Source organism: Sorex araneus, chromosome 3, assembly GCF_027595985.1.
Source record: "Sorex araneus isolate mSorAra2 chromosome 3, mSorAra2.pri, whole genome shotgun sequence".
In the NCBI taxonomy this organism is placed as follows: domain Eukaryota; kingdom Metazoa; phylum Chordata; class Mammalia; order Eulipotyphla; family Soricidae; genus Sorex; species Sorex araneus.
In genome coordinates this window covers 52,247,653-52,262,719 of record NC_073304.1, presented here as the reverse complement: position 1 = coordinate 52,262,719, position 15,067 = coordinate 52,247,653, and the positions used below count along the sequence as shown (strand labels likewise).

Below are 15,067 nucleotides of genomic sequence, written 5' to 3'. Positions count from 1 at the left end.
ACTGATTATTCTTATTAGTTGTGAGTAATAATCCTACATTATCAAAATTTTCATTTCACAGATATGTATATTTGTACCAATACTTGTTAATTTTCACAATTATAGACAGTTTGTCAGAGAGAAGCTAAAATTCCAAACAACTTTCCTGTGTACCTATGCTTGTATTGCTGTTTCTAGTTGAATAATTTAAATCTTTTCTGCTATATAAATTGATCATGTACTTTACCAATGAAGAAGCATAACATCAAATCTGTTTTGAGTCTCCAGCTGCATTTGCTTAACATAAGTCTTACATAGGATTTACACAGATCACTATTTATAATTTCTACGCATGATGTTTATAATTTCTACATATGATGCGGATGATTCTGTTTTCTATAAACCTATAAGTGCATCATTTTATACAAAAGAATTCATGGAAGCTAATCACCAAAGACTTTACTGTGGAACAATACTGGAAAAAAATATGAATGTGTTCATAAAATCCTTTGAAAATAAAAAATCTTTCTTAACAGTAATTATTAAGTAAGTGAACAAACTACTAAGTTACATTATCCTAGATATTAATTTTTTTTAATTTTTTAAATTATTTTATTTCATTTTTTTTATATTTTGCTTTTTTGAGTCATACCCAGAGATGCTCAGGGGTTACTCCTGGTTTTGTTCTCAGGAATTACTCCTGGCAGTGCTTGGGGGACCATATGGGATGCCAGGGATCGAACCCGGGTCAGCTGCGTGTAAGGCAAACGCCCTACCCGCTATGCTATCGCTCCAGCCCCCTAAATATTAATTTTAATTGTTGCCACTTTCTAGTTAAATTTTCATGATTTTTCAAATGAATGGGTTCAGTTTTTGGAAAATTTAAATAAGATTAAAATGCTAGTACAAGGATTAGGTGCTTGCCTTGTATATGTCTGATTCTAATTTGATTCTAAGAGCCACATGGTCCACAAGCATCACTGGGTGCAACGCCAAGGCTCCTACCATTTCTGGAATCACTATTGATTGCCAGAACTGTCTGTCCTGATCAGTACCACATCTTTGGGTGCTAGCAAAGAACCACTGATTTGTTTGGTTGAGAATTTCTGGGAGAGGCCCTGAGACCTCTGAACACTGCTTGGTAGATCCCCCACCAAAACAACAACAACAAAGTGAACTGCAATAAAATTTCAGTGTATTCACTTTTAATTTATATGTTTGCAATTACTAATATTATGTTTTGTTTTGACATTATTAATTGTGGGGGCTATAACTGGCAGTGCTCCATTGGTGCTAGGAATGAAGCTATGATCTCACAACTGCAAGGCATAAGTTCTAAATCTTGAGCTACACACCTGACACAAAAAATATGTTTTATATTTATTTATTCAGTTTTTGTTTGTGGGGACAGTGACTGCCATCGGGGCTTACTTCCACCTTTGCACTCAAGAATCACTCTTGGCAGGGCTCAAGGGATCATATGGGATGCCAGAATTGTCCACCTACAGGGCAAGCACCTTACTCACTGTTACTCACTGATATTTCTTTCCCCCTCCTCCACAAATAAGCACTGTATCACTGTATAACTGTCATCCCGTTGATAATTGGTTTGCTCGAGCGGGCCCAGTAACGTCTCCATTCGTCCTAGCCCTGAGATTTCAGCAGCCTCTCTTTACTCGTCCTTCCCAATGGTGCCACGGTAGAGGCTCTTCAGGGTCAAGGGAATGAGACCCATCACTGTTACTGTTTTGGGCATATGAATATGCTACGGCTCTCCCGAACCCAGAAATCAACGTGCTGAAAATTCAGGTATGTAGGTTTTTGTGACAGATATCGGCAGGCTTTCTCTGCGTCTACATTCCCCTATCATCTTGTACTTCCAGAAGTCTTGGCAGTGATATCCACACCCCCAAACTGTTGCCCAGTTGAAAATTTAACTCCAACTGTACCATCCAGTTAAAAATTCTGGACTACCTCGAGCAACATCTCCAAGTTCTATGACAGTGATAATCCAGTAGTAGCACACCAGACTGCATCTTGACAAACCCCACAAAATAATGTGTTTTAAAATTGCTGTAGCATAGCTAAACAAAAATTATCTTTGGCAATAAAAATAACAGAATACAAATAAACCAATACAACCAGTTCAGCCATGCTTACGCAGCCATAGCCAAGCACTATGCTTGGTTTGATACTGTGATGTTGCCGTCTTAAAATTCTAAGAGACCTTTAAACAAGGGAACCCAGTTTTTTTTTAACTTGAAATTGCAAGTTATGGAGCCTCTCCTACCTGAGACTGAAAAAGGTAAAATATAGAAAAACTTAGTCAATGAAAAAAAATTTGTAAAAGTTATGTAGGGAAAGACTAAAGAGATAGTAGAGATTGACTTGCTTAGCTTTCATGCAGCTGACGTGACTCAATCCCCAAAACTACATATGGTCACCTGAGCACCACCAAGAGTAATCACTGAGCACAGCCAGGTGTGACCTCAAAATCAATTTACCCCACAACCTTCCCCACCAAGATTCAGTAGGGAATTACCAGAGCAGATGAAGGACACTGGATATCTATCTTATGGAAGTAAAAAGGACCATTAAAACCTTAAAGGAGAACTATCTGCAAAATTTTGTTTATGTCTTTAACAATACATACTGAATACTTAGCATGTGCATGTGTCTTACCAGAAGCAGAGACCATAATGAAGAATAATTCAAACAAAGACCCAGACTTCATAGAACTTTCACTCTATGAAATGTTCACTCTATGAAATATTCTTGGAGATGGCCAACAAAAGGTCAATAACAGGCAGTGAGAGACACAGAGCAAAATGTAGTTCCCTTTTAGAAAAGAACTAAGACATCTCCTTAACCTACAGTATTGTTTACCTTTGCTAATCAGACAAAAAGGTAGCAGCAAAAAAACCTCTAATAAATTGCAAGTAAATATTTATCACAAAGAGGCATTTGTTGAATTATCCTTAACTTGTTTTATGATCATATTTTATAATTTTCACTTTAGAAATATTAGAAATTTTATGATTCAGTGCCAGTTAATTTCTCTGCCTTGGTATTTATACTACATGTCTTCAGAGAGGCAATATAATAGTAAAATTTAAAAAATAACAATCAAAAACGAATGTTCGTAATTATTTGGGGTGGTGAGACACACAGCGGTGCTCAGGGCTTGATCCTGGTTCTCTGGTCAGTGATCCTCTTGATGGTGCTGTGTTGGGGTCTCAGCAGCCAGCCTGAGACTGACCAAATCCCCTGCCCCTGGAAATAGGAGCAGTCCTGTTCACAGGGGCCCAGGGCTTGCTCCAGCATTCCACACACATAAGCACTCTAGTTGAGGATATAACGGGATGAGGGACGTGACAGTTACCATTTGCTGTGCTGACACACCCAATCCTGAGAGTGGGAAATGTAAATCATTAACTGACATCTGTACTGAGCCTGATGAGACAAATGTGATATACATGTCATGTTGGAATGCCCCCTGAAATGTATGTATAAAAACCACTATGTGAGAGCTAATAAATGGAGAGCTGCTTGACTTCCAGCCTCCCCCTCTCTGTGTGGTTCTTTCTCAGTGGTGACAGGAGTCCGAGGTGCGCCTAGGGGCAGGGCAGATGCTTCTCCCCTTCCCACTCCCTCTCCTATAAGGAGTAAGTCCAGCGATTTTGGGGGATCATATTCCAGTGTTATGGGGTCGACTGGACAGGACCCTGACAGTGCTGGGTTTCATGCAAGATAAACATCTCAATCCTACACTTTAATTCTACTCCAGACGAGTCTGGATCTTCCTTTGTGTAACCCATTGTGAAAATAAAACAAGTAAGCAAAATGAAGGAAGCAAAGTTATGCCTAAAATTAATATTTACTTCATTAATCTGGAGAAATGATCGTGGATCTCACAAAATCATTTTTACTTGTAAAAATGACAAGTAATACTGTCTGGGACATCACTCAGTATCACCTGGGTAGGCAAATAATGGATAGTGTTAATTGAATGAATACATAAATGATGAATGAGCATATGAATAGTTTTCCATTATATGTCCTAAAATTAGCACAATTTCTGGTGTCAGCACCAATTTCGAAATAGATGTTACAAAAAAGTTATTTTTCTCTCTAATAAAGCTTGCCTTATAAACGCAAATCACTCTAATTATCACCCATTAATCATGTCTGATAAAAATAGACTGTAGCACTATAGCACTATCATCCTGTTGTTCATCGATTTGCTCGAGCGGGCACCAGTAACATCTTCATTGTGAGACTTCTAACTGTTTTTGGCATCTCGAATACACCACGGGGAGCTTGCCAGGCTCTGCTGTGTGGGCAAGATACTCTCAGTAGCTTGCCAGGCTCTCTGAGAGGGACGGAGGAATCAAACCCAGGTCGGCCGCATGCAAGGCAAACGCCCTTCCTGCTGTGCCAAATAGCAGGAAGTCCCAAAATAGACTACATCTTTAAAATAATGTAGAGTAGCTGGAGAGATAGTACTGAAAAATCCTTGGCACCGTATACCTTCAACATCATGGAATGTAGTTCCCACCAAACACCACTGTGTGTAGTTGCAGTGGTCTTGGGACTGCAGGATCTCAGCAGCTCCATATGAGATCCTTGAATCAGACACCCACTGGCTGGTCAAGAGTCACAGTGACTGGCCCCCAGTCTTCAGGAGCACTACTTGTATAGCCAAAAACAAAAACAAACCCCTCAAAAGAGAAAAAAAAAGAATGCTTAAAAGTTAGTATACTGGGGCTGGAGCGATAGTACAGCGGTTACGTAAGGCTTTTGCCTTGCACACCGCTGACCCAGGTGTTGGGGTCTCAGCAGCCAGCCTGAGACTTTGAGCAAACCCCCTACCCCTGAAAGCAATTTCCATTATATGTCCTAAAATTAGCTCCCCCTGTTTATAGGGGCTTGCTCCAGCATTCCACACACAGGCACTCTGGTTGAGGAGACAATGGGATGAGGGGTGTGACAGTTACCATTTTCCTGAGCTAGTTAACCTGGCCCTGAGATTGGGGAATACAAATCATTAACTGGCATCTGTACTGAGCTCCACGAGATAAGCATGATACATGAATGGAATGCCCCCCCCCCGCCACACTGTGTGCATGAAAACCCCTCTGTGCGAGTCAATAAAGGGAGACTGCTTGACCACCAGACTCCCCGCATCTGCTGGGTGACCTTTCTTGGTTTCTTTCTCAGCGGCAGTGGCAGGAATCCTGAGGTGAGCAGAGGGCCAGGGCAGAGGCTTTTCCCCTTCCTACTCCCTCTCCCATAGGGAATAAGTCTGGAGACTTCGGGGGTCATACTCCAGTGTGCCGGGGTTGACTGCCCAGAACCCCAACACCCAGGTTCGATCCCTGGCATCCCATATGGTCCCCCAAGCACCACCAGGAATAACTCCTGTAACTCCTGAGTGGAGAGCCAGGAGTAACCCCTGAGCATTGCTGGGTGTGATCCCAAAAGAAAAAAAAAATGTTAGTATGCTGAAAATGAATCTTGGAAGACAGCAGCTCATCACAGAGAGTTCTCTGGAACCCATACTGAGATGATTTCACCAGAGTGCCTCAGATGGACCAGCATTCTCTCTTTTGCCTACTCCAAATGAACCCTGGTGACCACAAACCTCCAGAAGAAAAAGCCAGGTACATGGGACCAGTGACTGAAAATTCCAGGCCACATGGAGACAGATATGGGCTGTCCCTCCCCATCTCCCCGCCCCACTGGTGTTCCGGCTATCATGCCCACAAACTGCATCCAGGCGCCATTGAAGTGCATCATCGGCCATGATCCAGAGACTCACAAATGAATCTTGGAAGATAGCAGCTTGCCACAGAGATTGGGTCCTTGCACCCCAGTTATTTAAAGTTTTAGACATCCTATACTATTGCTAACAAGCAATACAAAATAAATTATTTAGCATTTGCCTGCAGGACAGACTTTGTTGATAGTGAGAAAATTCAAAATAGTGGTGGAGGGAAGAGGTAATGGTGGTGGGATTGGTATTGAAATATTGAATGCAATCAATTACTGTGAAAAACTTTATAAAAATAAAATTGAAAAAAAAAGTTAGTATATTTAGTCAAATTGAAGTATAGTCCGATGAATTTATGTCCTTAAGATGCAAAATTAAAAACAAGCAAACAAACAAAAAAGCATGAGCTGACATGTTGTCCAATTGAAGAGTGAAACGGGTTAAAATTTTCTTACAATAATATGTCTGGTAGCTACATTTGTACTCTATGTTTTCAACACATTATTCATCCCATAATGATAGTCACACTATATAGAGATCAAATTAAATTAAAAATTGAGTTAGTTACCAGCTGGCAAAACCAAAGCAAATATTTTAAAGTTTTATGGATGCATAAATTCGCAGTTCACAGTAATGCACTTTAAAATGTTTTGAGATAAGCTAATATGTGCTTCCATGCACATATTAGCTGAACCACTAAAATTTTCCTCATTTATAGATATATAATTAAGAAGAAACTAGTAGCATTTTTCTTTCTAACCTTAAAGAAAGTAATTTCACTCAAATATATTTGTACATTTAGCTATCATAAGTATGGAGAGGTTCTATCACAAGGTTTTCCGAAAGCTCAAATTTATTTACAACTTCATCATTAGTTTTGTTGGTCGAAAATATATTTCTCCATATTTCTTAATTTGAAAACTCTTAAATTATCTATTCATATTTCTTCTTAGTTATCAGCATGTTTAATTTTTCTGAACTTTGTCTTGATGCAAGATGTTTGTCATTTTATAAATAAAATCTTAAGCTCTAAAGAAGGTTATTGGGTAATAAAAATGCTGTTATCATTTTACCTAGAAGTATTCATCTGTCCTAATATATGAGATTAAATTTATTTCCAATTTCTTTTTAAAACATCGCATAAACTAAGTCAAAATTGAAGTAACATTGACTCAACAATACTAATTTGGGATTCAGTATAATAAGATTTTGGTTTTCGGAAATTTTAAAAACAGAATAAGTTCTTAACTTGGATTGAGGACTGTTTTCCTACTAAATGTAAAGAAATTATTCTAAATGTGAACATCTTTTTCATGATAAGTATGTTTCTTACCTGTGCTGCTGGATATATTAACATCAATACTGATATCAGATATTCCTCCTCCCTTCAGAGATGCTACACAAGTATATGTCCCAAAATCCGTGAATTTTAAATCAATGATGTCCAAGTTGGTTGTTCCCGGGGAGACATCTGGATCAGTCTGTGTAATAACCATCCGCTCTGAACTTCTTAATGGACGACCATTTTTAAACCAACTAAATGTTAACTCCTCAGAAGGAACAGCTTCTACTTGGCAAGATATTTTCACCTCACGCCCAATCTGGATGTTGTCATCTTTGTGATAAGGATCTGGTGTGATCCAAAATCGTCCTTTTTTTAATGCTAAAACATAAAAATTCCATAAGTAGTTAGTGTTACTTCCATAATGTTAGGGATTAATTAACTCTAGGTAATCAGTCTGGGATGAACTAAAGCAAAGCAAAATAAAATGTATATATGTACATATTTATTTTCAAGTAGCCTATATAACAATAAACATCACTGAAGTAATATGGACATAATCTAAAGACAAGTCACTGACTCTAAAGAGTGAATTTTTGTATTCTGGGCATTGTTTTTGATCACAAAAACAATAATTAAGTTCATATGATTCTTCAAAATTTTGTCATTAAAATTTGAGCAAGTGTGCTCGAGCAAATCGATGAACAACGGGATGACAGTGAGAGTGACAGTTATAAATTATTTATATAAAGTCATAAGGTATGTCTTAACATCAATAAATGAGCTATTAAGCCCATTGCTCACCTATGCTATTCCTTACAATTTTGGTGTAATTTCCACAATTGAAATATTACACAAATGTTATTTTAATAGCTTATAAGTTTGTAGCTACATGCTAACCAAAGTTAACTTGGTGAGAAATGAGTCAGTACAACTCAGGAAACATTTTATGTACTGAAATAACTCACACTGAAAAAAAAAGGAATATATATTCCACTATATAGATTTAACAGTTGAAATTGTGTGCTGGGTGCCTCAGATTAATGATCAAAAGAACTCTTTAGCAGATAATTTGCAAAATATTCTGTGTTAGTATCTTAGCAGCTGTAGTTTCTAGGTCTAAGATCAGTGCAATTCACAGAGTCAGTAGTGATGTCTACCAGAGGCTGCTAAGGAGCATTTTAGCATTTTATTGGCTTCCCAGTTGCTCTAGTTATGAACTTTGAAATGATACAAAGGAAACAAAGTGCAATTCTTTTATGATAGTAATTCCCTTATACATACATTTTTCTCTTTTCCATCATAATACCCATTTTCACCTCTCTAAATATCATCATCCTATATTATCCACATGACAACATGCTACATGATGAAATAGAGTAAATGTAATGAAGTATAATTATTAGAACAAAGTAATGTTCATCTACTTTAATCATAAACCTAAATATATGAATACAAACACAGTGATGTGAATTTAAAAATTTAGAGACTGAATTCAGAAATTCTAAAAGCATTTTGGGACATTTTTAAAATTTGATCTGATAGTATTCAACCTGATAAATCCACAGGAAAATGGAAACCTGAAAAATTATAAACGCTTACAAGGAATTTACAGTTTTTGAAAAAAAATTAATTTTTTTCTTTTTATTTCTTTCTTTCTCTGTTTCCTTCTCTTTCTTTCTTACTTTCTTTTTTTTAACTCCCTAACTTCAAATATTTGGAGGTGCTCTCTTATTTCTATCTTGGAAAAGATACTTTGTTATCAAAAACACTAGATCTTTTTTATTCAAGAATGTTTATGGGCTTCCAGTTTAGAAGTAGGTTCTCAATAAGAGTGAGCAATGTAGAAATAATCCTAGCTCTGATGCACTGCAACTCAAAAACACATAAATTGAACCCAAATATATCAACATGTATGGGATTTATACCTAAAGAAACCACATACTACATAGATATGATACATTTTATAAGCTGAGAAGTCTGAATCTTATTGAATAAAACACAAACATTTTGCTTAGAAAATGCATAAAGCTTTAGTCATAAAGTAAATGAACAAATAGTTAAGTTATATTCTATGGTTTGTTACATTTCTGCATAATAAAATATAACATGACACTTATTACTCAATCATTATCAGAAAATGAATCAGGATAAAAGTTTGAAGAAAATATGGTATTCAATTACCTAGAATCATAGAGGTATTTTTAAAAAAACATGCAATATGACTTAACAATTTAGAAAGTGATAAATGTTGTAAATATTCATAGATTATTGTATTTTGTATATAATATTGTTTATATGTAATTCAGTTGCATTTGAAGATCTATAGCATAGAGAAAATCAGATCACAGGATAGACTTTTCTATTTAAAATTATTAAAAATAGATCCTTGTGTCAAGAAATATTTAAAAACATAACATTTTAGTGAGATTCATTTAAGAATGCTAAGAATTTTCATTATTCTATTTCATGAACAAAGAACAAATCTAAATGAGAATTTTAATAGAAAATTCATAATTTTTAAATAAAAATAAATTTTACTAACAATTTAAGTAGGTATTAAAAATCAGTCTAATATTTGTTGACTACCATTTAAAACAACAAAATAATACTGGTGTAGTAATTAACATTTGTTTATCAATGTGGCATTGCTACTCATCAGACAAATTAAATTACTAAACAGTTCAAGTCACAGGCAAAAATACTTGGTCACTATATTAAGTATAATAACAGTTTTATTTATCTAATATAACTTTTAAAATCAAAAGAAAAATATTATAGAATGTTATAGTATATATAAGTTCATATGATTCTTCAAAATTCTGCCATTAAAATTTGAGCAAATGGTATAAATTATTTATATAGTCATAAAGTATGCCTTAACATAACTTATAATATATGTCAATAAATAAGATTTAAAGACACTTGATATGATAGAATTATTTTAAAAATAAAATTATTGTTAACAAAATGCATTGATCTCAGTATCAGACATTTCTATAAATTGGCCTAAGTTAATTTATTGACTTAAATTAATAGTAGCATTCTGAAACAGATAAGAGTGACCTGTAGTTTAGGAATGTTCTAAGGCTTTTAGCTGTTCTATATGTAAATGTTCTCCACAGACAGAAATATTTTTAGTAGAAGAAATTGTGTGTGTGTGTGTGTGTGTGTGTGCAGCCAGTTATTAGGAACAGTGAACTGTATTTTATTTCTTTTTCTATATATTTTATGCTGCTCAGAAACTAAGCACTAGCTCTGCAAACTAGGCACAGTTTACACTAAGAACCTACAACTTAATTCAGTTTTGTTTTTTCACTTCAGGGTAGTACAATATGGGCGATCTAATTTTTATGGGTCAAGTGTAATATTTTCAAAAAGAGGAGGTGATAGTATTAGGTTCCCTCTGAGACCCATTGTGAGAAATAGCTTATTAGCAATAGTGCAGAGCTTTGAAACCATAAAGTGTTTAATATAGTTAATCAACTGGGAAGCAGGTTCCTTCGTTTATAATTAAACACTCTCTTTTTCAGTGAACAATTTATAGTAGTTCATGCAATGTTAATTTAAAGTCATTTCCTGCTACCAGTTAAGATTTCAAATGCTTAAAATCAATCTGCGATTAGTACTACAGTCTAACAAGAGTCTGATAGACATAACAAGACTCTCTAGAACTAAAGAAATTCTATGGAATAGGCGAAATCCCTTTCCCCAAATGTAATTTCTTAGCTTGAGTATTGAAAATCCCTTCACACCAGCCTGAGAGAACATTAGATTTAGCCTAATGTATCATAAATTGTGATGGATGAACCTCAAAAAGGTACTTGTTTAGAGTGGCAGTTACTGGAAATTATTGGCATCAAGCTGAGTTTCAGTCCTGGTTAATCAGTTCAGAAAACCTGTAATATAATCCCACAGCATCTTTCTACCTTATAATATTGAGACCTGAGTGCAAACTCGGTCCATATCCACTTTTGACAGATTTCTTGTGAGGACACTCTTAATTATTCACTGAGGTATTCCTATGCTACTATTTACAAAGGTTCATTACAAATTGAATGAAACCAGGGTTTGAAAGGTCACCACAAAGATCTGGGAAGGGCTGAATGCTGACTATTCTTAAGAGAAAAGTGAATTTTTCCATGTGAATGTAAACTATTCAGAGGAATGCTTACACTATTCAAATCAGATTAGTTCTTGTGCTTATCCCTTTACAAAAGACCACTAACTTCCCTGAATGGTAACAAGTGACTTCCAAGAATGCAAATTCAATACAAAAAAGACAAAGAGCAGGCTGAAGAGAATAAGGTCCCTTTAAAGTCCAAAATGCACTGATGTCAAATACCTGAAGAGGTAAATGATATAATATAGTTTCACGATAAAATTGCAGACAGAAAAAGTGACAATAAATAAAATTATGCTAAAATATTTTAAATTTGAATTAGAAAGCATATGTGCCCAAAACAGTAACAAGTCTCACAATGAAGACCTTACTGGTGCCTGATTGAGCAAAACAACATCGATGAACAGTGGGATGACAGTGTGACAGTGCTACAGTGCTACATTTGGATCTATATCATACTACAGTTAGCCATTGGATCTGCAAAGAATCTATTTCAGAAGACTACTAAGACTGTGGAATTAATTCATTTTTAGTTAAAAATCTCCAAATGTAGGGGTCAGAAATAATACAGCAGGTAGGATGTTGGCCTGGCATGTGCCCTTCCTGGGTTTGACCTCCAGCACCAACTATGTCCCCTGAGTCCTGCCAGGAGTGATTCTTGAGCTCAGAGCTAAGAGTTAAGACCTAAGCACAGTTGTCTGTTCTCCTCACCTCCCAAAACACTGTAGCACTGTCGTCCCATTGTTCATCGAGGTCCTCGAGTGGGCACCAGTAACGTCTCCATTGTGAAGCTTGTTGTTACTGTTTTTGGCATATTGAATACGCCATGGGTAGCTTGCCAGGCTCTCCGAGAGGAACAAAGGAATCAAACACAGGTCAGCCATGTGTAAGGCAAACACTCCGGTTAGAAAATAATAATAGTATTCATTTTCATCTCATATTGGTATAAACGTATTTAAAGTGTTATTATGAGATGCATTAAAGCTTCTGGGAGATGGGTAAAAGTTGGAAGTCTCTTATGTTCTATTGTATATTCTTATACAAACTTTCTTTTATATAATGACTCCTATGTGTAAATGAAAGTTCATTAATAATACAAGAACAACAACAAAACATTACACCCTTTTAAAAAGTAGTTTAAAATAGCACCCCTGGTAATTTGAAAGCAGAATCAGATGCTGGAAGGAAGTTGTGTTCTATTTAATTTTGAAGTATCAAGGCTCTATCTATTTTGTGAATTTACTCAAAGATAATTGCTGCAGTTAATCATTCAAATTGTTGAAGCAAGGTATGGTTGAATTTTAATTGTCTTTTAAAAGTCCTTGCTCAATAGAATAAATGCAGGTAAATATTCAGTGTAGCAATTAAAATAAGAAAGGAATTTTTTTAGGGGAGCACAGATTTGTTTTTCAATGTAAACACTTTATTGAGAACTAAAAATTTTTGGAATGAAAATATTATTGCTATTTATTATTTTAATTTTATTATTCTGATAATTTTAGCTCCATATTTCATAAAAGAAAATATATTTCCCATAAATTACAAGCATATATATGATATCCTAAGTTAGAGACAATATTTTCAGATGTGTTAATTTAGAAATAATATTTGACACTACATGATATATATTCACACTACATATATGCAAGACATATCACACCAGTGATTCGATAGGATGTTACTAATCAGAGAAACTTAGTGGCTTTCTGTTGCAAAAAACCTTCATAGATATTTCCAATTCACATTTTCTAACTTAATAATTCACCTTTACTATAAGAAATGAGCACATATTCTAGGTAAATTAGAGCCTTATTAGTGTTTAAAGACTAGAACTAGAAACAGTTCAAACAACTGCAGTAAAGAAAGTTCTGTGTTAAATAGAATTCTTCTGAAGTTCTTTCAGCATAGTATGTCCTTAATATTTATGGAATTGATGGAAAGTGAAAACTGGATGAAAATAATGAGACTAACTCAAAGTAAATTTTTTCTGTATTATGTTTTGATTTATCTTATTTTTGTCACAAAAGCACTTTTCTTTCCAATGTGATTCTGCCAATCTGTTGACCTCTCTCACTGATCCCTCATGCTTTGCATTATTTTAGCTCCAAAATTTCTTTTTAAATTTCAGATGCCCCATATTTTTCTTTATATGCTTCATATTTTTTTCTCATATGCCCCAATATTTTCTTCTATGCTCTTTGCAAAGAATACAGTTTAGGACAGATCTTTATTAGAACCCTTCACACTGATACTTCTTTAAATACTTGTGAAATCTTTTTAAAAATTAGTAAAATATCAGCCAGAGAGGAAGTACAATGGTTCAGGCACTTTCCTTCCATGAAGATGACCTGGGTATTTGATCACCCACACTACATATGGTCCCAAGTCACCACTAGTAGTGCCCCCCTGAGCAGGACTAGTATTCCCTGAGTACCACCAGTGTGACCCAAAATTAATAAATTAAAAAATATTTTTTAAGTTAAATACTAATAGTGTCCCCTGTTCATCATGTACTTAAGTAATGTGGATGGTCACACACTAGTTATCACTGGTGAAATTCTGAAATTGAATGACAAATATTAGCAACAACTATTAAAGTAATACAGTGATATTTTCCAATTCTCTTACAACTTTACATCTATTTGTGGTACTTTATATCACTATTATCTCTTGTGAAAATCCCTTTTCTACACGATTTTGTGCCATGGTAAAACATTAAATGATGTTCTAAAAAAATAAGTAAATGAGTTGACTCTGTTCATCTGAATCTCGATTATCACAATACAGTCTCTATTTTTCAAATGCATTTAAATCCAATCAAACAAATAGCAGTTGTAAAGTCTGTCCTTATTGAGAAAGGATTTTGTGAAATATTTTGCCATAATTTCAGACTTTACTTAACTTACTTTCTGTTTGCTACCCGTATTTGGAAATTTGTGAAGTTTTTGTTTGCTTTGCTTATTTAGACAAAAAACTATTATGATCAGATCCATGGACATTCCAATTAAACTAAAATAATAGTTAATAGTCTTAATAAATAACTAAAAATTTTAACATTTAAAAAAAGCAAGCAACATGGTCTTTATTTTTATTAAATGAAGTGTATCCATTAATAACATATCAGGGGTGGAGCAATAGTAGAGCAAGTAGTTTGTTTGCCTTTCATGCAGCTGACCCAGGTTCAATCCCCAGCAAATCATGTGGTTTCCTGAACATCACCAGGAGTGATTCCTGAAAACTGAGGCAGGGATAATTCTTGAGCATCGCTGGGAGTGGCCCCCCAAAAAAAACAAAATTTAAAAAAAAATTTCCATCAATTATCTTAACTCTCTTTTCTTACCTTGGAAGATAATGAAGAATCAGTACTATTGATAAGGATATAAAAAAATTGCTAAGCAGACTTAAAGCTAGCTATTTTTTTCTTTTTAATTTATGTACAAAAATCATATACAATGTTGTGTTTTATATATTCTGAGCCCTTGACCTCCTTATACCTTAAGAAATTTTAAATGCGATTGTTAAGTTTTTCTTCTGGGACTTAAAAAAAAAATATCTTACACAAGACAGAAATATTTTTTTCAGGTTCTTGGGTCTCTTCTTTTTAAAATGCAACAATTTTATGAAGTACTGGGCTTATAGTTCAGTATTTACAAGAGGGTGAAAGCTTAACTTTGAATAATGAAAATTCTACTCAACTGTAATGGACTGCTTAATACGTTGATATCCCACCCCAGCCCCATGATCTAGTTCTTTTTATTAACATGGCCCAGAATTAAGATATCTTCCCTTTTTCTTCCAGTCAAGCTGCATGAAAACTCTGTCTATAATAATAGTCTATATTGTATAGACTAATGCAGTGTGTATATTTTACTCTTTGTGATGTCATGCCTTTAATGGTTGTCTTTGCTGT

General features: G+C 35.0%; 1 protein-coding gene across 1 annotated transcript in view; it reads right to left on the bottom strand.

Moving 5' to 3' along the window:
• The window catches only part of MDGA2 (MAM domain containing glycosylphosphatidylinositol anchor 2), a gene marked incomplete at its 5' end in the record, with an annotated part of 811,681 nt that overhangs the window by 198,922 nt on the left and 597,692 nt on the right, over positions 1–15,067 (bottom strand). The window contains one exon of the mRNA XM_055132080.1: positions 7,086–7,415. Within this exon, the coding sequence (XP_054988055.1) occupies positions 7,086–7,415 (330 nt within the window). The remainder of the gene's footprint in view (positions 1–7,085; positions 7,416–15,067) is intronic.